This window comes from Colobus angolensis, unplaced genomic scaffold, assembly GCF_000951035.1.
Source record: "Colobus angolensis palliatus isolate OR3802 unplaced genomic scaffold, Cang.pa_1.0 Scaffold10, whole genome shotgun sequence".
Classification (NCBI taxonomy): domain Eukaryota; kingdom Metazoa; phylum Chordata; class Mammalia; order Primates; family Cercopithecidae; genus Colobus; species Colobus angolensis.
The window spans coordinates 13,702,495-13,726,219 of record NW_012110919.1 but is presented as its reverse complement, the minus strand read 5'-3'; the positions used below and the strand labels follow the sequence as shown (position 1 = coordinate 13,726,219).

General features: G+C 39.9%; 1 protein-coding gene across 5 annotated transcripts in view; it reads left to right on the top strand.

The window, feature by feature from the left end:
- The window catches only part of IGF1 (insulin-like growth factor 1 (somatomedin C)), an 82,696-nt gene that overhangs the window by 39,198 nt on the left and 19,773 nt on the right, over window positions 1–23,725 (top strand). For 2 of the 5 annotated variants that reach the window (XM_011935027.1, XM_011935035.1), the window contains exons 3-4: window positions 19,530–19,711; window positions 21,236–21,749. In XM_011935027.1, the coding sequence (XP_011790417.1) occupies window positions 19,530–19,711; window positions 21,236–21,460 (407 nt within the window). In that variant the 3' untranslated portion in view covers window positions 21,461–21,749. Of the gene's footprint in view, window positions 1–19,529; window positions 19,712–21,235; window positions 21,750–23,725 lie in introns of those variants that run through there. The other 3 variants (XM_011935045.1, XM_011935053.1, XM_011935039.1) reach the window with 2 other exon arrangements.

The following is a 23,725-nucleotide window of genomic DNA, read 5'->3' as shown; positions in this document are numbered from 1 at the left end:
TATGGGGTCTGTCTTATGACGGGAATGGAGGATTTCTGTAGAATGGGGATGCTTAGCAGCCGTAAGAATCAAAGATGGAAGGAAAGCCAAGAGGTCCTTAGGTCTGGTCCCTCGCCTCTAGCTAAGCCTTCCAAGGCAGATGGTTGTCATCGTACGTTTAAAGATCTCCAGAGTAGCAATTGCTCAGCTTCCCACAGCGCCTGGGGTCAGCATGTTTCCCCTTATAATCGAGAAATTCTTCCCGATGTTCAAGTGGAAATGCTTCCAATGTGGCCAGAGTCTGTTTACCCTTGTCTAGTCCTCAGAAGACATGAGGAAGAATCTTCTGTGCAATAATCACTCTTCTTATACCTGGTGCTGGTGATTAAGTCACTTCTTAGCCCTTCCTTTTTTGGGTTAGATCTTAACTTCATTTTTCACCCAGTTAATCTTTTTTTTTTTTTTTTTCTCCTAGCTGGATCTTTTCCAGGTTCTCCAAATGAGCCTTAAAATAGGAGAATGAAATCTGAGTTCCCACTCTAATTAAAACCTCAGCAATGCCAAGTTTTGTGGAAAGATTACTCTCTAGGCTTTCGTTTCATAATTCTCTACATACACCCGCCTCATATTACAATTTGTTGTAGTACTTTCCTGCTCACTCAGGGCCCACAGCTATTTTGTTATAGTACTTGTCTCTGCCAGATGGAGCCCATTTTTGTCTATTTTAAACATCTTTCTGTTTTTAATGACTCCTCGCTTCTAAATTGTTAAAGGTCTCCTTAAATTCAAATCCTACCTTCTAATGTTTCTTTACCTGACTTAGTGCCATCTGAAAAACATTCTAGTCTATTACTCGTCATTGAGGAAGGAAACTCAATTTTATATCAATCCAAGAAGGGCCTGAATAGCACTCATTTCTCCAAATACTCACAAGCATAGTTTGAGCATGAAAAACAATGCAGGCCACCCCTTCTCCATTCATTTATTCATGAAACATCTTTTGAACACAGGGTAGACACTGGACACGCAGTGATGAACAGTTTCTTTATCCATTCACTAACATGTTCCTACGTGTGTACAAAATATATTCCTTAAGCACTTACTCTGTGTAAAACTGTTGCCAGTGTTGTGGCTACAGCAGTGAATAGGGAATAAAAGGCTATTGGCTTCATAGATCCCACGTTCCAATGGGTATGGGGGAGGACAGAGACAAATTACAAGTCAAGTAACAAATAAACAAGACCATGTCAAATTTGATCAACATTTTGAAAGAAATAATGGGATGATGAACCTGCGGGTGGTACTGCCTTAGATGGACTGGATGGAGGAGATCCCCCTCAGAAGGAGGCCCTGAAGACCTTTCAGTCTAGCAGAGTTCTGTTATTCTGAACCAATCCCCTACAGCAAACCTACTTCCCTCACGTCTTCTTCTCACAGACCCAGCAGTAACTTTTTCTGGGCTGTTCATGGTTTATAATGCCTTGTTACTCAGTAATTATTTACATTCCCAAAGGACTCTCTCATGTTCTTTAATCAAAAGAAGAGATAAAAGAAGGAATTTCAGGATACAGTCACCTTTGTTCCTCAGGAAGTCAATGGACATTTCTGGAAAATGAGAGTCGGGTGGTCTATTGTGTGGAGAAAGTGGACTTTAGTACCATGAAACAGATTTCTTCACTGTGGAACCTGAATAGGCTGTTCCCCCACAATCTTGAATAGGCTGGTGAACTTTAAGACTCTGCAAAATAAGATAACATTTACAGCCGTTTCCTAAGCTTTTTGCACGGAACTCCTTGAAGAACACTCTTCGGTGAATGCTAAGCTGAGATCTCTTGGATCCGTAGGTGTCCTTTGACATTGGATCTGGCATTTGGGATGTGATTCCAAATCACCAGCAGCCAATGTGCAGGCCAGTCGTCGATGTCTCCAAAGAGTGTGATAGAAAGAAGACTGCAGAGGAAAGCAGGGAGTCCTTCCTGACTTTGCCTCAGCTTCTCTTGTGACCCTGGTCACAGGTGACCTGTGCTTCTTTAGTTTTCTCAGATTATGGAGTATTTTGAGAATCTTTTGAGTGTCTTCTTTCCAGGAAAATCCACCAACATACCTAATTATACATCGTGCAGAGGGTTGATATGCCTCCTACCAAAATGCATCTCTGAACTGGAGGATTTCTAAGGACCTGTCTGTCCATTGCTAAGGTTCAAATAGGTTTCTGCTCTGGTCATATTGACATCTTGGTCCATGGTGTTTTGGTTTGTATGTTTGCTTTTAATTGACACATAACAATTATAAATAATTATGGGGTACATGTGATGTTCTGATACGTGCATACATTGTGTAAAAGTCTAACAGGGTATTTAGCATACTGATCATCTCATACCTTTATCATTTCTTTGTGGTAAGAACATTCAATATCCTCTTTTTTAGCTATTTTGAAGTATGCAATATGATATTGTTAACCAGAGTCACCCTATTGTGCAATAGAACACCAGAAATTATTCCTCTTGTCTAACTGTAACTTTGTACCCATTGAACAGTTTTTCTATCTCCCCACCTAACACGTCCCAGTCTCTGGTAACCACTATTCTACTCTCTACTTCTATGAGATTAACTTATTTAGATTCCATATACGAGTGAGATCATACAGTATTTGTCTTTTGACATTAGTTTGGACAAGACCCCAAAAACAACAAAAGCAAAGATAGACAAATGGGATTACATCAAACTAAAAAGCTTCTGCACAGCAAAGGAAAAATTAACAGAGTGAAGAGACAATCTCGGTCCGTGTTTTTGATTAGCTTGTGTGCTCCTTGGGACAAGACCAAACATCCTATCACTTCTCAAGCTACCTTCAGCCTTCACCACAGAAGTGGTGCTAATATGTGTTTGTGCACCTGTGCCAGGTTCCTCTGCAGAGTCCCGAGGTGGCTGTTGCATGAGAAACCGCTAGGGAGGCCAGGGAGACCCCTCCACACAGAGGTACCAGCCAGCCCTGGGGATGCCCCGTTGACTTCTCAATGAGTGAATGAGGTCATTTTTCCTCTGTCTTTTCCAGAAATAGATTCGTTGAGAAAGCATGTGCTGAAATGACCTAGCAAGGCAGCAGGAAGGAAGTGACTAGAAAGAGAATCATTAAAAACCCAACTTCTTATTTAAAGGAAAACAGAAACAGGGACCTAGAGAAATGCTCTAACTGGGAAGCCAGCAGTGGCCCCTGCCTCCCCTCCCAGCACTCCCAATATGGATTTCCTGCCTTCAGGCGCTGTTGGATTTAAAGCTATGAGAACCGCATGCACAGTCTCATCAGAAGGGCTCAGAAAAGAAATAGAGCTTCATGTACCTTCTTCCTGCCACTTATGTATGCAATCAGTTGGATTAATTAACCTTGTTTCCTCAGTGAGATTGATCCTATCACTCGCTTGAGAAATTCTGATGATTAGGTGTAAACTAACTGATAAATAACAAATTATATATATATTTTTTTTGCAAAATTAAATGTCCTCTGCTTTGTATAATTACCATGGTTCTATGGGCAATCATCAGTGGTGTATTCCCTTTCACCCTCCTTTGCCACGAAGTTTGAATGATCCATGAAAGGATATTTTGACGATGTGGTACTGAAGGTGCCCCAAACCCACACTACCTTTTTCGCTTCTCTGCATTACCCTAGGAGGTTATAGGGCAAATGCATAGGAAAGGTCGGTTTGGGTTCCTGGGAAGTCTGTCTTCTGAGCTGAATTTTACAATTGAGCAGGTTGGCTTGACTGGCCATCTGACAATTTTGAAAGCTTAAAAATAAATTGAACTTGGTATTTAGAAAAGGCAGCTTTCAATATCAGAAGACGGGCTTGTGTTTCTAGTTTTCCATTTGGCTGGGGCATCTATTAAGGCTCTCATTTCCTTCCCTGAGACCTGGCTTGTTGTCTTCAGGTGCTAGCTGGAATTCAGAAGGACACAGACTGTGCAAATAAAAAATGCTGGGAAGGGAAAAAGGTCAACATGTGTTTTTGTTTCAGTTCAGTTTCTTACTTTGAAGGGTTATAAATTTTTTCTTTCCGTTTTGCAATAAGACTGGTTCTGCTACCAGACTGACATATAGATAGCTTTATTAGGCAATTATCACAAGTGATATGAAGGCTTTCTGTGTAAGAAAGTCTAACAGGTCTTTCCCAGGACTGCAGTCTTTATTGACTCTTCCCTTCTCTCCAGTGCTCCAGGACTTAATCATATATTATACACACATATTAGAAGTTGATATTGCACACAGGCATTGGCATCATCTGAGAACCTGTGGAAAATGCAAGTGCTTGAGCACCACCCCAGTACCTGCTGAAACAGCAACTCTAAACGTGGGGCCTGTTGGTCATGTTTTAATGAGCCCTCCAGGTGATAAAGATGCAGGCTCAAGTTTGAAAACCACTAGTATGTGTTAGTTATCTTGGGGACTACCTGCTTCAGGAACCCCCACAGATTTATGGGCCTGAATTTCATCCTTTCATGAGGTTTGGGGACAAGTATGTGGGTGGAGAAGTCTTGCCATTTGAAATCAAAGGAACTTCCAGATTCATAAGCCACTTAAACTCTCAGTTTTTTCATCTATGAAAGTGAGAATAATTCCATTGGCACCATAAGGTTGTTGAAATGGCTGATGCACAAAATATATGTGAAAATGATTTTTGAACTGCCAGGCACTCTCTGGAGTTAGCTATATGGATTGATGATGCCAAAACACATTATGGACTGCAGGCATGCAGGGGGAGGTGGGGAGACTGTGTATCCTGTGTCCTCTTCTATACTCTGAGCACCAGGCCCAGGCACAGAATGGCCATTCACTGAGTCTTTGCTGAATAATTTTAACTAACAATGGATAAGTGTTCACTCATGCATGCATCACAAGCACCTTGTGAGGTGAGTATGTGTCTCTTTTTGGATGCAACCTGAGAGGTTAAGGAGCTTCCTCACATCACGTAGTTAGAAATGGTATGCTCAAAGCTCTTCTGTAAGATGGTGTGGTATTAATATTTGCATGTATGCACTATGCACTTCCTCTTGTGCACTTTAAAATCATCTCTGGATCACTTATAACATCTAATACAATGTAAATGCTAGTAAACACCTGTTATACTGTATCTTTAAAATGTGTATTATTTTTAATTGTTATATTGTTATTTTTAATTTTCTTTCAAATATTTTCTATCCATGGTTGTGGACAGGGAATCTGCAAATACAGAGATGACTGTACTTTTGAAATGCTCTCTGAACTCAAGTGATGAAACATGTGAAATCAAAAAATTTGTTTTTCAAATAAAAAAAAAGAAATGGTTAAGCCAGCACCTGAACCCAGGCAAACTCCTCCAGAGCCTGTGTTCTAAGCACTTCACCATACAACGTCACAATCAGTTCATCATAATGATGCTAAGGAGGGTGATGTGAGATGACATGCTGGGAGTGCTTGCTCAGTGCCACAAGCTGTCTCAAGCTCCCGTTGTGCCTTAACTCACAACAACCTTGGAGAGGGAAATACGATGATCATCGTCTTTTAACAAGAAAGGAAATGGAGACACAGAGACTGGCCCTGGTGTTAGGTTTCTTCTTTCCAAAGTACGAATTTCTTCTGTTGCTTCTCTCTATGTACTATTTGTGTACCCAACTTGTCAATTGACCAATCAGTGAGTACTCGTGAAGTGTCCAAGTGCCCAGTATTGTGCTTCTAAACACAGAAGCATGAGATGACACTTTCTGCCCTCAAGATGCTCAAAATCAAACTGGAAAGAATATACGAGTCTTCACAAAACAGAAAAAAAAAGGACTAATATACAGTTAAGACCTTGTTTATGATACACAAAGTAATCATTTTCCATATTTAGAAGGTTAATGGGAATGAAGTCATCAGACAAGAATTCTCATGGGGGCCTGAAGAAATTTTGTGTTGCTAGACTGAGACTTCAACAATTTCTCTGAGCAATTATCCTTGAACTGTTGAGTCCAGCATCCCTGCGTTGCAGTTGCCTTTAAGTTTGTTACAGTTATCCTGATTATAAGGAGATAGTGACCTGTTATCCTGTTTTTGTCTGTGTTATTAACTTCTTATCCCTGGTACTGAGAATAGCATCTAGACTTCAGTAGGTGCTCAAGAAACATATGTGATCGAATGTTTATAAAAAGGAGAATAATAATGTGGTGCAAGAAGGACAGGAGTGTTCAGCCAAATTTTGGATTGAATGAGAAGGCAGATTGTCAGGGATATCATGACCCAAACAAAGGTGTAGAGACACCAGATTAGGGAGGAGCCAGGTTCTCCAGAGAGGACCTGGGTTCAGAAGGAGCACAGGAGCAGAGCCTTTGTTATTTAGGATGCAAACTCTCCCACTCCCATACACTGAGGTGTGGTGCTGTCTTGGCAGCTGTGTGATGAACCCATCTCCCTACCCTAGAGAAGAAACCTCATAGGTACTTGGTAATTTTCAAAGTTGAGAGAACCAGAGTCTCTTCTCATCAATTTCATTTTCCTTGGTTTCACTTCTACTTAGAAAACCTTTGGATGCCAAACTCAAGTCTTGGTTACGCCCCGTGTTTCCTTCAAAGGAAACTTCACTAGTAATTGAAAACAGAAATCGGTTCATTTATTCTAACTCACAGGACACAGGTAAGATCCCTGTCTGTGCCCCACCTTGGCTGTCTCTTTTCTAATCCCGGGAGAAAATCTGGATATAATTCTCTGCTTTGTTGATTAAATTCCTCTAGTCCTTATGCAAAATTGTGGGCTTTCATCAAAATAGGATTGTCTGATAATACCTTTTGACTCAGTAATTCCTTTCCTGGGAATTTATTCTTATAAATGATCTATGAGTAGTAGAATGTTATGTGTACAAAGACATTTATTGATGCATTAGTTAAAATGATGATAAAAGTAGAAATAGCCTAAATGCCTAGTAATAGGAAAATGGTTAAAGAAACAAATGATGGCATATCTACTCAGTCAAATATTCTGCAGTTTTAAAATTATAATTATGAAAACTATATAGCAATATGGGAAATGCTTACAATGTCATGTTAAGTGGGAAAAAATAAAATACTGCATTAAATTTAGATTGTGGCTGGAGCTATGCCAAAATAATGTATGTATCTGGATGAGAAACAGAAACAATTTTGAAAAATGAAGATAAAGTGATTTGCTGGGATATCAAGATTATGGGTAAAAACTTCTCTATTTCGGTGTCTGCTAAAGTTGTTATAACTTTAGAGCATGCAAGAGCCATGTCCTAAACTGCAGAAGTGCACAGACTTCTGTCTCAAGGGAAAAAGCTATGCATGGCATTCCTTCTGGCATTCTCTAGAACACCTAGGATAAAACTCTGTGCACTGCATGTGCTCAAACCCTGGGGCTAGTGGGTCCGCTTAGATGCCTTCATCCATATTCTTCATTGATATTAGCATCATGTGCCCACAAGGATCCCAGTAAAGGTATCAGCTTCAGATTTCTTCATCACCAGGGAATTCTCTCACTTTCAAGGTGTCCCCAATTAAGGTGACCTGGCTCTGCAACTTACTAGATGTATGATTTGGGTCAAGTTACTTAACCTTGCTAAGCCTCAGCTTTCTAAAATGTAAAATGGATGTAGTAATAATGCTGACTCCATGTAGATACTGCACATGGGTAAATAAGACAAGAAAAGTAATATTTACTATAGTAGCTTAGTAGGAAGCACTCTATAAAGGGAAGCTATTGGTAATGTACTATTGCAAAGGCCCTGGTTTTTCTAAATGTCAAGGAGAAACTTGTGTTTAATGGAATCGTTTTCAACTTCATTTGATTATATCTTTGGGTCTTGTTATAGTGCCTTCTGTTTCAGTAGCTAATTAGTATCCTCTAAGTTTGAGTCTTCTCAGGCATTCATGCTTCCATGGAAGTGTTTTCTGCCCTCCTGTGTTTAAATCACATTAGAGAACTTAACTAAGCTTCAAGCCTAGTAATGTGGTATGTGTAGTCACTCTGACATTTAGAGAAACGCAAAAGTTCAGGTCAGATAGAAGGCTAAGAGAAAGAGACCCCTTGGTGATGCCACAGATGACTAACCCAGATGGGGGAGATGAGAAGGCTGGGGAGCCAAGAGCCACAGCCAGACACAAGAGAGGAATTTGGTTTGAAAAGAGAGTATTAAGACATCAACAGCCTGGAAAGAGAAGTACAGGGTGATTTGTGACCTGTTGAGTACCAAGAAAAAAGATGTGGCAAAAGAAGGCACAGATGTTCTGAAAAATGCGAAGAATTTATGATGGCTCGGAGTCCAACTGAGGGAAATGACTGCCAAAGGCAGATCTCAGTGGACCGTGGGAGCACTGGCTTGATGAGAAGACATGAGGAGGCTAGGACTTCATAAGTGACTTTTACCAGAGTGTCTTCCTGAACCAGAGCAAGGAAGAGAGATGAGGAGAAGATGAACAAGTTGTTTGAGAAGAAAAATAAACCTTAGCAAGTCTTTAGAAGCAGATTAAAATATTCCTGAACCAGCAGTCCAGTTTTTACTAAAATTCTTTTTCTTAAGTCATCTTCAATGACTTGAACGTACAGTTCAGTTATAAGGATGTGTGTAACTCTGTCTACATTCTTTTATCAGAACTCCTACTACTCAGAGTCAAAAGCTTCACTTCTTTCCTCCTATCCTTATCATATGGAAGCTGCTACAACACCTTGAGGGTCATTTCATTTATCAGCCTAAAGGTTTTTAAATGTAGCTTTTATATAAATAGGCATTCAGTTAACATAGTGGAGATTAAAAAGACCATACCCAGCAAGAGGTCAGTGGATTTTGATATTCTCCTTTTTCCCCAAGGGGAAGAGGCTTCCCATTGGGGTTATAAAGTAGCAGGTACTTGACTGGAAAGCTGAGAAGAGAGAATGGAGTCTGCCCTGTTGAAAGACCGTGTATCAGAAAGGAATGTTTAAATCCTGAACTTAGGCCCTCACTTCTGCTAGAGTGGGGCAGAGTTACTTATGCCTAACTATCGGCATAAGTGAGGCCTCCACATAGCTTTCTCAAACCCAGATGTGAGACAAAGACAGCAGACAGAAAGCAAGTGTCCAGGGAAATATAATGGCCCACAAGCAGTTATCCTGGCCCAGTGTCCCTGCACCAAAGGAGCTTCCCCAGCTGTGTGTCACATTAGGTCTCACATTGCATATTCTCAAGGAGGCCAACTAATTCTGTAACCATGGATAGGTTCTGTGATAAATTGGAAAATGACTTCTGGGGCAACAGTCTCCAGTTCTCAGAAAGAAAATTCACAGAAGTGAGCAGTTGGCCAGAAGGTCAAAAGGCCATTGCCTCAGAGTGGACCCCAAGGCAGAGTGATGTGGCCATTCACAGCATGTTTGAGTATGTAAGAAAAAAGAAAAATAAGGAAGAGTATGATTTCTCCTGCCAATATCATAAGCTGAGAATATTTCTCTTTGCTGAATTCGGTAAAACAAATCAGAGATTTTTCTCGATGGATAATTATATTTGTTAAAAAGCATTTAAGGAGGTTTGGGAATCTGGGCATGATGTTGGTCCCAGATGAAATAAAGATAAGAACATGATTTAGCATGGAGAAAAACTGTAACTTAACCACACCTTTCTCTTTTTCCTTATGCATAGTTCATTTCTTCAATTCAGAAAAATAGTTTTCAGGGGGGAGGGGACTGGGAGGAGTGTAATGGCTAAAAAACAGGCTCAGTGAAGGCCAGAATATTACTAAGAAACCTCTTCAGTTGTCCTTGAGTTTGCTACAATATCCTAAGATATATGGCATTCTAAAATACAATAGTTTAAGGAAGGCACTTAAAGTTTCACGGTCATGTTTAAGCAATAACATATTAAGAATAAAAGGGAGAGAAATAATAGAAGCAAAATCCTACAGAAAGAAAAGATATAATGGTCTGATGAGTCCAGATTTTATCTGAAATTTCCTGAAATAATGTAATCACACCCTAAATGAACGATTCAGCCTCAGTCTGCATACTTGCTTGGCATTTTGAAAAAATAATACCACAACATGCTTGAGCAATCTTTGTATAGACTTTTAAATTTTACTGACCTTAGCAGTAATTTATTTTATCAAAAAGAAGAGGATGGCATTTGAAAAACTATGTTTAATCTTTATCTTCTGATTTTATATTCTGGGCAGATGTTAGATACCAGTGGCATAGATGATGTCCTGTCTGGAAGCCCATTCATATTATCAAAGATAACATGTAGTTATGGCTAGACATTTCCAAGGAAACTATGCATCTGTCCACCTGAAAATTAGTGAATATCACACAGAGAATTGACAGACACCAAGCAAATTAGTTAAATAAAACATTGGTCTATATTGAACACTAGGAAATTAAGCAATCTGGTCAACAATATTAACAGTCCTCCTAGGGCAGAAAGAGTCATTTGCTTACCTTATGAAGATGCAACTTTGTGAAGAATAAAAGTAAAAGGCCATGCCCAAGGATAGTTAGAAAGACTCTTCTCATACTAACTCTCATTTCTGGGTGCCCACAGAAGTGAGGGCCATCTCTCTTTCCTTAGGACTCCGGTTTTCAAAATGTAGTTTGAGTCTATCACCTGCTTCAACAGCTCCAGCAAATGATTCTCTTAAGGGCTCTTTGTGCCCTACCTTGAGCTGGCTTCTGCAATCCATATAGATGGACTTGTCTCCTTCCCCTAATCAAGCCTAACTCCAAATTAGACATTTTCCTTCATCAAACTCAACACCAATCCCTGCTTTCCTTAAATTCCGCTTATAAATCTTGTTTACATCCAAAATTAGATCTAATGAAGAGGAAACTCTTGGTTTTCTCATCAAACTTCTCTTCACTACTGTACTCCCCTATTATTATCTAGAAACATTAATATGCCATATATATACACACACAAACATTAATATGCCATATATATAAACATTAATATGCCATATATATATTATATATATATAATATATATATATATACACACACACACACACATTATTGATTACAAAGTGGGTAGTGCATGACCATCTGGATATTTAGGGTCATCTTTTTGGAAGGGGTGCTTGATATTATCTAGTACATTTGGTTGTTTACATGAGAAACTGAATCTCAGAGAATTTAGGTGACTTGTGCATCCACACAGAGGATTTGGGGCTGTAATCCAATGTTGTTTTCAATATACCATATTGCCTTGTTTTTATTCCCTCTCTGCATATGGCACTGTGCTAGGTGCTATAGAAACATTCCCCAGGACCTCTCAATCCAAGAACAACACTGTTGATACACCAGCATGAAAGGGACATCACACACAACCCAACTGGCACTCAAGTCTGCACCATGCAGTTATTTATATCATGTAACACCATACCATCTCCTCCCACTCGCCCTCCCTCCTTCCCTCTCTCTTGTGTTCAATCTGTCGCTGACTCTGGCTGCTCCCTTCTCTGCGACAGTGCCAAGGGCTGCTTCTGCTGCTGTGGAGGCTGTCTTCCAACAGTTTACTCCCTGATGCAGGCCCGGATGCCTCTCTTTAAGGAGCCTCCACCTCCCAACACTCTCCCTCCAGACACGCCAGACTTCTCTGGCAGCCGCCACCCCTTCACCTGCCATCCTGACCATGTCACTCCCACCCCTGGGACAATGTCCAGAAGTGCCCTGAGCAAAAAACAGATCCCTGAGTGAGGAGACTAACGGGGAGCAGGGCCCCTGAGAACAGAGGGCAGGTGCCAAGTTGCAAAGAAAAAATGAAATGAAAGACTTTAGAGAGAAACTAAAAATAAAGAGAATGTGTTTTAATATCCCTTTGGCTGATTCATCTTTCTATGGCACCAGAAAGAGGGCGTTACCCTCTACTCACAAATGCCTTACGTTTTGTTACAAGGCCTCTCTTCCCACATCTGAAAGAGTAAAATAACAATAAGAGTGTAAGTACGGGAGATAATGCTGGTGGCATAGCTACAATCTCCAGGCTGGAGCCAGTCTCAGCTTACAGTTTTTGTCAGTCTTTCTAAAAAAAAAAAAAAAATGAGATAGCTAAGGCCCATGTATGCGATTCCTCAACATCCCTTCTTATTCCTTCTCTGGCTGTCTGTTTTCATCTCATTCAGGCATGGGTCCAAGATGGAGTAGTGATTAAGCGGACCTGGTGATATTGTATACCAGGTAACTGTTTATTCCCAAAGCATGGCTGGCAGGAGAGGGAGCCCTGGTTTTCAGTCATTCCAGGGAGGAAATGAAATGCTAATACCTAGCCTACCATAAACTCCACAGTGGCATAAACCTTGCTCAAAAGTACATCAGTGAATAAAAAGAATGTCAAAGGCTGTCAGTAGCAGGAGAGGAAAGGAAATAGAAAAAGAAGAGAACAGAATGAGATGAGGCACGAAGTAGACAGAGATGAGAGAAATACTATGCTGGATGAAAGTGATTGGGAAACCATTCTGACCATGTGTTTCACCACACTCATCCCAGGCCTTGCAGCATTGTTTTGAAATAAGAAGCATTGACATAAATACCAAAAAGTCAATGATTTTAACCAGTGGATTATTTGGGACAAATCAAAGGTAACAAGGGGTCAAAATAAGCCCATATGCCTTATTTGACGTGATTGAAAGATTCATTTTCATAGTGTCTATTCTAGAGTAAAACTATTCAGACCAGTCTATACAACAGAAAGTTTGGATATTCTTTCAAAAGAACAGCTATTCATTTACTTTAGTGAACAACAATATCTAGAAAGGCTATCTGCTTCAACCAAACTTTGGAAAGGATGCATTTTTAAGATTAATGGAGAAAGAGGATACCTGCCCAACTAGCTATGTTAACCAATTCAACACCATAATAATAATAGTTAACATTTATATAGTTTACTATACACCAGCCACTGTGCAAAACACTTTGCATACATTCTCACTTAATCTTCACATGGGTCCTGGGAGGTACTCTTATATATCCATTTTACATATGAGGACCTGAATCTTAGATGACTGAGTGCTTTGCCAAATCAAAGCTTAATAGTAAAAAAGTGGTAGAATCCAGACTGTCTGGTTCCAAAACTTGTGCTTTCAGCCACTTCACATATTGCTTCTGTCATTGGTATGACAGATGTCAGAGGTACACCATACTCAAATTCTGTAATATGTTCTAAATAATACAAACAATGTAACTAGAAAATGGTAGCTAACTTATATAGCAGGCCCTACTGAAATAATTCAAACATAAAAATGACCTCTTGGCATTTGATTATCTTTCACCTTAGACGTTGATAAACCAAACCATTCCCTTAGGACAACATTTTTCTGTCCAGCAAAGCATTTCTTTTGCCAAAGTATAATTTTGTTGGCTACATCTATCTCCTCCAAGCCCTGGAATCAGACCTAAGCTAGTAAATTGTGCTGTCCTGGCAAGACGCTCATCCTCCAGGGCATTGTATCAGGCTAAAGTAATACATCATGTTGCTTCCCACTCTGTCTGCCCATTTCTCCAAAGAGTCCTAAAACAGTAATGTTTCTGCTTTGAATCTCTTGCTGTTATTGCCCCTAGGACTTGCACTTTAGCTTCCTGGCCTTGGAAACCAAGGTGAGCTGAATAGCACTCTTTTCACACCTGCTCTTGACTTGGGTTTCCTAAAGAAAGGAGGCTCTCAACAAAGGGGCAGTCCCATAGAACTCTGCTTCATTCCTTTTAGACTCAGAGAAACAAAGACATTGACTTCATTGGGTAACGGAACACTTTCGTCTTTTGGGTTATGGGGATTTAGTAGCTGAGAAAAAGTTGCTGAGTACTGAGGGTGGGGGCAGGTCATAGAGAGCCATAATTCCTAGAAAAAGATGACCTCGTCCAACTGAGAGGTAGTGAGACCAGCAAACACTGGCAATTAAAAATTAACACAGGCCAAAAGTGAAATCGATGCCTAAATTTGATAGGTTTTCGAGAAAAGTTTATGACATGCAGTTCATAGAAAAGAGAACATTTTCTCAGTGTTCACTTTTACAGATGCCAAAGGTCAGTCTTACTTGGAAAGATCCTTCCACAGAAAAGCAGAAATGTACAGGGTCTCCTAGCAAAGTATAAGGCTGGCAATAGATATATTAGAAAATCTTTTTTTAAAAAATCCTAATTTCAAAGTGTTTTACAGCAGCTTTGATACCACAGTAATTCACTTAATTCCCTAATATGTGTTTGAGTATATGTGTGTACATACTCATGCTATTCTAAATGTAAAAAGATGTGGCCAGTTGACAGTAGTAAAAGCTTCTTTCCATATCTTTACTAAGCACATGACAATGTATAACTCAATAACTGCTTTAATTGAAGTTGCGATTTCAATAGAAAAAAATTTAAAGGCAAAATATTGACTGTCAAAAGGTTTTAAAGTAAATGCAAATCCTATGAATTCTGGAATTATCAACCATTCAATGTATTACATTGGGGTCTTGGTAATAATATAATCACAATTTTCCTTACATTAGAAATTTATGAAAGGACTCAAGTTTTCCTTATAAAGCCATCAGAGATGTAGGAAATATTGGGAGGTGATTCTCCCTTTTCCACAAATGAAAATAGTAATTAAAATGCTAAAATGAAGGCTACTTTAAGATTATTCATATCTTATACAATTTCCCTACTGGTATCCCATGCAAAATAATGCAAACCAAATGAATTTATATTAAATAAGGCAGCCCAGGGAGAAAATCTTGCCCTAAAAAACTAACTGTTCCAAGTTATTCTAAATTGGCAATGTGTCTGGAGTTCTGAAATAAATAACTGGTGTGAAAAACCTAAGTTTCCAGATTCTTCAGATCTGAACTGTAATATTTGGTTGTGTAATCAATCCTTAGTTAATCTAAGTGAAATGCAGATTCATTTCTTATTAGCTAATAATTTCATTTGTGTTTTTTATCAGACACATAATTTAGCATTTTCTAGAAATAGCCCTTAAAATCCAAGTTAATTGTCTTACCTCTTTCTTCCTCCTTTCAAAAAAAAAAAAGTGATCAACTTTGGAAACTCTTCCTGTTAGCAAATTTCCAAAGAATAGTTTTATTCCTTAGAAATCAAAGAATAACAAATGTATATCTTAAGAACTAGTTGTATCCCAACTCGAAAATGTTTGCATTTTTTATTATTTAAATACTAACTCTTCAAATCAATGTCTTCCCTTTCCAATGATAGAGTTGAAATAGTTAAAATAAAACAAGCAAGATGGGAAGTTTCAAAGGAAATTAAAGCTGAATACATTGTGTCAACTGCATTCCCAGAAATCTATAAGAAACACAAACTTAGGCAGCATCAGTAGAGGAGGTAGTACCATTTTTACCAGTGATGAACGACCGGACTCCTTTGTTCTAGAAGTGATGACCCCAGTTAAATCTCAGCATTACACATTTCCCTTCAGAGATGGAGGGGAGCGAGTTGCTTGCATCCATGACAAAATGTGAGACTCAGCTAATTGGTGTGGTTTTGATGATGCCACAGTTCTGCCCAAAACCCTTGTAACTAGCAAGTTTGCCCTGAAGATTATTGAATTACTCCCCTGACCATGCATTATTTAAAGGGAAGTGCTGTTATTATAGAAGCCAGCTGTTTAACCATTGGAATTCTGTCTGTTGGCCAACTTTTAAGATACAGCAGTACATTGTAACTAAACATTATGTCTACTCATGGAGGAGTCAAAGTCTAGGTTAGGTGGTGGCCAACTTGTCTGGTAAGCAATCTTTGGTCCACATGCTATGAAACCTTTGAAGCAAACTGACAAAATAAATATATAAATATGTAAATTTTCAATGTCAAGACTTTGTCAGCAAGAAAAATCATGTGGCATTTGTACATGCCTATTCATTCTAACAGTTGAGTAAGTGCATGAACACTTCATCACGCCAGTACAACAGAACTCTTGGACCACACCTTGCTGTAGAAGGGACTATACGCACCTGTCTTTTCTTTTCTTTTTATTTTTTGTAGCATCGAGTAAGGACAATTAAAAAGTGTATAGAGCATCTTGGGGAACTTCAAATAGATAGAAAACAACTTTTCACCTTCTACGTTAGAATATATTTGAACCACTTTCTTGAAGTGGTTTCCAACCATACTGAATATTGGGCCCAAGCCAGTTTTCTCCTTCATCTCTTCATTTGTTATAGAATGTCTGGAATAGAAAAGACCATAGCAGTCATCCACTGTGTTCAACATAGGAATCTTCTGCTAGGATCTCTGACAGACGTTTATTACAGCCTTTACTGAACTGTTTCCTGCAATGGGGAGTTCATTACTTTTCATTGAAATCTGTCCCACATCTAACACTTGTAAATTCAAATTGTTAGGAATGCTTTTCTTATATTAAGCCAATATTTGTTTTTCATTCACCTACCAGCTCTGATTCTGCCCACTGGAACAGAATTATACAACACCTAATGAAGAGTTTCTCAAGGCAAAGATAGAACAATTAGTTCTATCTCATTTAAAAATTAGTCGAAATGACAATAGTTATAATTTAGAAGTCATTAAAAATAACTAGCTCAAATAGGAAAATGTCAAATACTGAAGCAAATTGTTTTATTACCTTTCTAATAAATTACATTGTATCAGGCTTCTAGTTGTAGACCATAGCAGCAAATATCTTTATTGTGGTTCTGGAAAAAGAAACAATATGTAGCATTTGAAGATATGGAACAAAACTTTGACCTTCAACTGTGATCTTTCAATTGGTGAGAAATGAGATTTTTGTTTGTTAAATATTTTGATGTAGAGCCAGAAGAAATCAAGCTTACAGGGCACTTCAAAGGACGAATTAAACTTCAAAAGGCAATAGGTAAACACTTGTTATATTCATATATTCCCAATGACGTACAATAAGTCCATTGTAGACATTATGAGGAGACAAAGAAAAACATCTCTCTAGGATTGTGGCCACTAGAGATAATTGGTAATTATATTTATGGCAAAATCTAAGTCTGTATACCACTATTTCAACAATAATTTTTTAAAAAAACAAACGTAGAACCAAAGATCAACTTTCTCTATGGAACATTGCAGAAAAGTCCTAAAATTCTCTGTACCTAAACCCATCGATCTACAGACTAAAAAGCATGAGCTAGAGTTTGGATGAGCTCAGAGTTTGACTGACTCATGTCAAACTCTGAGCTTATTTAAGCAAGGTGATAAACCAAATACCTGGTATTTCCTGTTTTTTTTTGGTTGTTTGTTTTTGTTTTGTTTTTTTTTTTTTGCTGTGATGATGATGACTTTCTATTTTACAAAAGGAAATAGACATGTGGTGAGTTTCATGGTTGTTTATAGTCACCAAGAAGCGAATATGCAATCATAGAAATGATCTCTGCCATCCCAAGATGAAGGTTAGTGTCTTCCTCTTATAGCAGACAAGGAGCTCCAGCACGTGTGGGACTTGGAAGCAGAATTAAGTTAGAGGAGCTTGAAAGGGAAATACTAAATAGGTCCTGGAATCCCAAAGCCTGCCTTTATCTGTCTTCAAAGGCTAACCACAAATTTTGAAATCAGTTGTTTCTGAGTTGGCTAACCTTGAAAGTTTCTGGAGCTCCTCCTACCAGCCCACCCCCAAATATCAAGTTACTATTTCATAATCAACAAATGAATCCCAATTACATCCCATTAAGAAATTTATAGTTTCAACAAAGGGCAATCATTACCTGTAATGGACAAAAGATACAATGATCACAAAATAGGCCAAGTCACCTTTTCCTTCCTCCCCACCCCCAAGAGAGAATCCAAAGGGTATCAGCTGTGCTTTACTGGCTAGCCACTTAGCAAAAAGTATGTAGAAGTCCTTTGCGGATTACAAAGGACCGTGTAAGCCCATTTGTGTCTTTCCTCTAATTTATGGTTCCAGGAAAAGATTATAAAAACAAAAAAACATTGTTTACATTGCTCAGGGGACCCGCTGAGGCGCGGCTTGCCAGGGCCCAATCCCTCCCAAATGCCACAGCCATCGAGACCCCACAGGGTCTGCTCCGAGAGCTGCACAGCATACCCCGCCCAGAAAGACCACAAATGAACCCTCACTGAGTTACTACCTCCAGCTGCCCTAAGAATGACAATAAACCTGCCTTACAGGAGGAAGCAGCCACCAGGGTCCTGTGCCAAGCATCAGGAAAGCATTTGGGTTCATAGAGGATGCCATGAATGCTGGCCCTTCCAGCAGGGAGGCAGCCAAACTGGTTTGGTAGCAGGCCATTACCATGGGCCTGATCTCCCCCAATGAAGGAGTGCAAAATACATGAGGATTCTGACTTTCAAAACCCTATCCTCAAGTAATGGTGTCATTATTACAAAAACATAGACTTGTGATTTAAAACGTAATGTTTTCTTCTGTCAGGAATTAAGATTGAATACATGTCAGATTAATTAATTGGATTCTTCTGTGCCTGTGATTTATAAAATGTCTTCCATAAAGCCTAAGCATCCGTGGAGAAGACCAGCAGAGATAAGGGAAGAGAAGAAAAAGCAAGTTTCTTTTCCTCTGCCCTTGCCTGAGCTAGAACAGAATCACATGAAAGATGGACATTTTGTTCACTGTTTGAGTTTGGTGGTTACTCGATAAGAAATAGAATTCATTGTTCTGGTCTCTTGGGGTGATAAGAGCGGGAGCCCTACTAGATTGGTATTGTAATTAGTTTCAAGTCCCAAGACTTCTGTATACGGTCAATAATGACAATGCTTCTCCACAAACCACATAGGACCCTGGAAACGGTGTTCATAGAAAGCTGGCTATGATTTATTTAGGACCGACACTATATGTCAGGTGCTGTGCTATGCATTATTCATACTTGATTTCATTTAATCTTCAAATAATTCTTACAAGGGAGATATTATTAACTCCATTATATAAATGGGCGAACTGAGGCCCAGAGAGCTTAGTGACTTTTCCAGAGTCATATAACAGTTCTCCTGGGCTCCTCAATGAGGCACTTGGGCTTTGCAGCAAGTAGATCTGAGTTTGCATCTTGACTCCACAATTTACTGCATGAATGATCTTGAGCAAGTCTTTGCCACCTCTGAGTCTCAGTTTTCACATTAGTAAAATGAGGAGCCCTTTCTAAACTTAAAACCTCCTTGATGTTCAGCCTGACAATGTAGTCAGAGCAGTTAAACAAAAAGGCAAACATGTGAGCTGTCCTGCTTATAAAAACAATGCAGAGTTGCCAACAAGATTAAGAAAACAATGCACAGTCTTCTTTTAATATTTCTATCATCCTCTGAGCCAATATATAAGAAAAGAGTAGGATTGGGCATAGACAAGATCCTTGCCTACAGGTTGCAAAACTTGGGGAGAATTACCACAAATAGCGTAGTGAATGAGTTAGTGCTAATGAATGTGGTACAGACTCCAGGAGACATACTGGCATTCAGAAAGATCCGCGGTGTCAGGAATCACTGGGGAAGTTTCAAGAAGAGGTTGAGACATTGCAGAGTATGTAGGTTGACTAGATGTGGGGAGAGGCAGGAGCTGGGTGGAAGACCGAAGAAAACAGATTCCACCCTAACATGAGGCCACTCTGTTTGATTTGTATAGACAAGCCCACAGGGTATGGCTCCAGCAGTCGGAGGGCGCCTCAGACAGGCATCGTGGATGAGTGCTGCTTCCGGAGCTGTGATCTGAGAAGGCTGGAGATGTACTGCGCACCCCTCAAGCCTGCCAAGTCAGCCCGTTCTGTCCGTGCCCAGCGCCACACCGACATGCCCAAGACCCAGAAGGTAAGCCCACCTGGGTGGGATCCACCCATCCTCAACTGGTCTCTCTCGTGCATGTGGGTGGGCCGAGCAGAAACCCTGCCCCATAGTCTCCTGGCTTACAAGTCAAAAAAGCTCATTTGCACCAAAGGGATGGATTACGTCCTCATGTCCTCATCGCTTTGGTCACTCTGCATTGCAAATTTCCCCTTCCACCGCTATGGACGATGTGATGATTGGAAGATGTAACAAAACAGTGGCTAAACAAACATGGGCTTTGGTATCAGACAAAAGTGAAGTCCTGGCTTTCTCATACACCAGCTGAGAGCCTTTGCCAAATAATGTAACATATCCAAGCCTCAGTTTCATCAGTAACATTGGGTTAATAATAATATCTACCACATCAGTTGGTTGTCAAAATTAAGTAGCTTGTGCATATATTTTGAGATGCTTTACACATGCCTGCATGAGGTAATTGTTGGACCATCATTAATGTCGGTCATAATTGTACTTAATAACAAAGCTTGTAACCTTTCAAGTTCTGAGGTTCTGTAATCTTGCAAAGAAAATAAAAGGCTAATGGGAACTATTCAAAATTCATATTCAGTAGCAAACATAATTAAACAAGAAACATTAAAAATAGAAATTTCTGTTTGGCTATAAGAATGCCTAGAAGTTTGTAATGATCAAAATCTGCAGGCATCATTTTCTAAGAGCTAGACTGTAAACAAACCTCAGAGGTACCATCTATGCCATCAGAAGTACAAAAAATATCCAATGGACATTTAGTCACTTGATCGATTTTTCTTGAATGAGTGAACGAATGAACAAAAGAATATAAGAGATTAAAATTTTAGCCATTAAGTAGAAAGTATACGAAATAAAGAGAAGGTAAAGGAGGAAAAAGAGAAGGCAAGAAAGTTGAGTAAGGAAAGAAATAGCTCTCATTTCAGTCTTTTGGGGACTCTGCTGAAAAAAGAAATGCCAACGTGTGGTTTTAATCTTTGGAGCTAGAACTAATAATATTGTGCAAAAGCACAAGATGAGAGATCAAGAAGTTCACAATGACACCTTCGCTGCTTCCTGATCTTAAACCTCAGCTGAGGCTGGAAGAGGACCACGGTGGCTTATTGGAGATGTGACCCCAGGGAGTCCCTCTGAAGGATGGAAGGGGACTGGGCAAGACCCAACACACACAGAACACAGTAGCCACTGGCCAGGCAGGAAGCAAGGATCTCAGAAAAGACTTTTAAGTGAATGTGGCAGGAAAGTGTGCTTGCTGGGGCAAAGGCAGATTCATTCTTTCTCTTCCCAGGTGACCCAGCGCCTCTTGGTTTCTAAATGGGGAGGGGGTAGGTGTCAAGAGATGCGTCCCAAAGTTCTGGAATGGTGGGTTTTGTGACTGAGGTCTAGACCTCTCTCCAGCACGAGTGCTGTCTCCTGCATCATATGGAGCCTGGGCATTCTGAACTCATTCAAAGGCTCTGTCTTCAGGGACACCATGGGAAACACTTGTTCTCAATGCAATTATTTTTGTGATGTTTACAGTATCAGCCCCCATCTACCAACAAGAACATGAAGTCTGAGAGGAGAAGGAAAGGTGGGCCAAAGACACATCCAGGAGGGGAACAGAAGGAGGGGACAGAAGCAAGTCTGCAGATCAGAGGAAAGAAGAAAGAGCAGAGGAGGGAGATTGGAAGTAGAAATGCTGAATGCAAAGGCAAAAAAGGAAAATGGAGGACAGGAGGACTAAGCAGACAGAGGCAAGGATGATGAGAGAGGAGCAGACAGCAAGAATGAAAAGCAGAAAATGCAATAGAGGAAATGAAGAAAAGTAGGCCTGCTGAAGCTAGATGATGATGTGATGGAAATAGAAGTAACCTTTTAGAGAATGTCACTAAGAAACATGGCGAAAATGGAAAACAAAAATGTAATGCCCTAGAAAGCCTAAAGAAAGACAGTGGCAAAAATGAAAAAAAGAATAAAAATTATAAAAGAGGCAAAAAAGACACACTATTCTCTGCCTCTAAAACACAATTAAATAAAAGAATTCAAATAAAAATTAAGGCTTCTATATGCATTTTTAAATTTTGTATGAATCTGTTATGGAAGAATTGCCTATGTCAATATATGTTCAGAGTTAAATATTAGCCCCAAATGCTCAGCAAGACTGAATTGTGTCATAGAAGTTCCCAGATTCCCTTTTCCCGCAACATCATTGGAGGCTGCATTTCTTAGTCAAGTCCAGGGTTTAGGCCAAAGGGCATCTGGTATTGCCTAAAACCCTGTGAGGTCTGTGAGGTAACTTTTGAGAAGAGGTCACTGCACTTTTCTTCATCTTTTTTGCACTTTGGGATCAGATATAAAAGATGTATAAGTTTGCTAGGGCTGCCATAACAAAGTGTCATAGGCTGGGTAGTTTAGACCACAGAAATGGATTTTTTCATAGTTCTGGGAGTTGAAAGTCGAAAATCAAAGTCTCAGCACTTACAAGAACCTTAGAGAAGACTCTGTCATGGGCTCCTCCCCTCGGTTTGTTCGTGGCCTCCTTCTTCTCTCCCTGTGTCTTTACTTCATCTTCCCTCCATACATATCTCTGTGTCTAAACGTCCTCTGTGTGAAAGGACACCAGCCAGATTGGATTTGGGCCCACCCCACTGACCTCATTTTAACTTAATTATCTCTGTAAAGACTCCGTCTCCAAATACAGTCATATTTTGACGTACTGGGAGTTAGGACTTCAACACATGAATTTGGACACAATTCGGCCAGTGATAGAAGACTTCTGATGTCTGACGATAACCACTGCATTTTGATTACAGCTCCTAGAAAACACTCCCCTCTACCACCCCACCACAGATCTATTTTTATATCTGAAATCCTGAGTTTCTGCTCCATGAGAACCCCAGGAACACTATGTTAGATGTGGAAGAGGCCTCAGAAATCATTTGGTTCAATCACCTTATTTTGAAGACTAGGACACTAAGATCCAGAAGTAGGTAAAGATGTGCTTGGGTTCTAAGCTGCTCTTCTTCTGGCCAGCAGACAACAGCACATAATCAAAGTGGGTCAACTAAGAAAGAATTCCAGAAGGAAAAGAGAGGGCAGAAATGCTGTGTAAAGTCATTACTAATTTAATATTTTTCCACCAGAAGAAAAGGAGTGAATGAGAGCAAGAGTGCTGGATTTCCCTGAGAGTGAAGACAGTTAAACCGAATCACAGAATTCAGATTTTAGAGATCTTCTCCTTCAGATCCTTTGGTTTAATCAGTAGGACTGGGGTCTTCATAGATAATGAAGTAAAAAGTCTCGCCATCCTCCAAGTTGCGAATTAGAAGAGCTGAGAAAGGGTGTAAGACAGAAGTTCTCAACCAAACAAATGATGACACTTTGGGGCAAGAATATGACTAACCCAGAAGTGAAGTATTTCATCCAGGTAATCTATTTTGAAGATGTCATGGTATAAGGGAACCTCTTTTCTGCCTGGTCCTCCATGCCCCTGCCATGCTTTTTATTCCAGGATCACCCTTTCTAGTGGTTCACTGAAAATCCAGGATTACTTAGATATGATGGACATGCTCAAGGCTCAATCCAGGAGGAAAAGGTTGAACTGAAAGCATGCCAAAGCCCCCCATGGGAGCCAAACCACTGCTGCTGTGGTTGCAAAGTAGATCCTGGCTTATCAGAGCAGAGAGAAGCCAGGCTGGTGCCTTAGCTCAAGTGGCCAGTCACCTTATTCAGGAGATGTTAAGTTCTCCAGCTAAGACATCCACGCTTTGGGACCAGCTGCAGGCAGAGGCCAATTCTTACTACAACCATCACCTTAGAGTAGCATATAAACACAGATGGCTCTTCAAGGGACCACAGTTCCATTGAATAACTAAGAATTCATGTCCTGTGGAAAGGTTTGAATAAACTATAATTATACCCAATCATAAACTTTATTCAAGAAGAACTAAAGCAAAGGCAAAGAGAGAGAGGAGAAGGAAGGAAGGAGGGAGGGAGGGCGGGAGGGAGGGAGGGAAGGAAGGAAGGAAG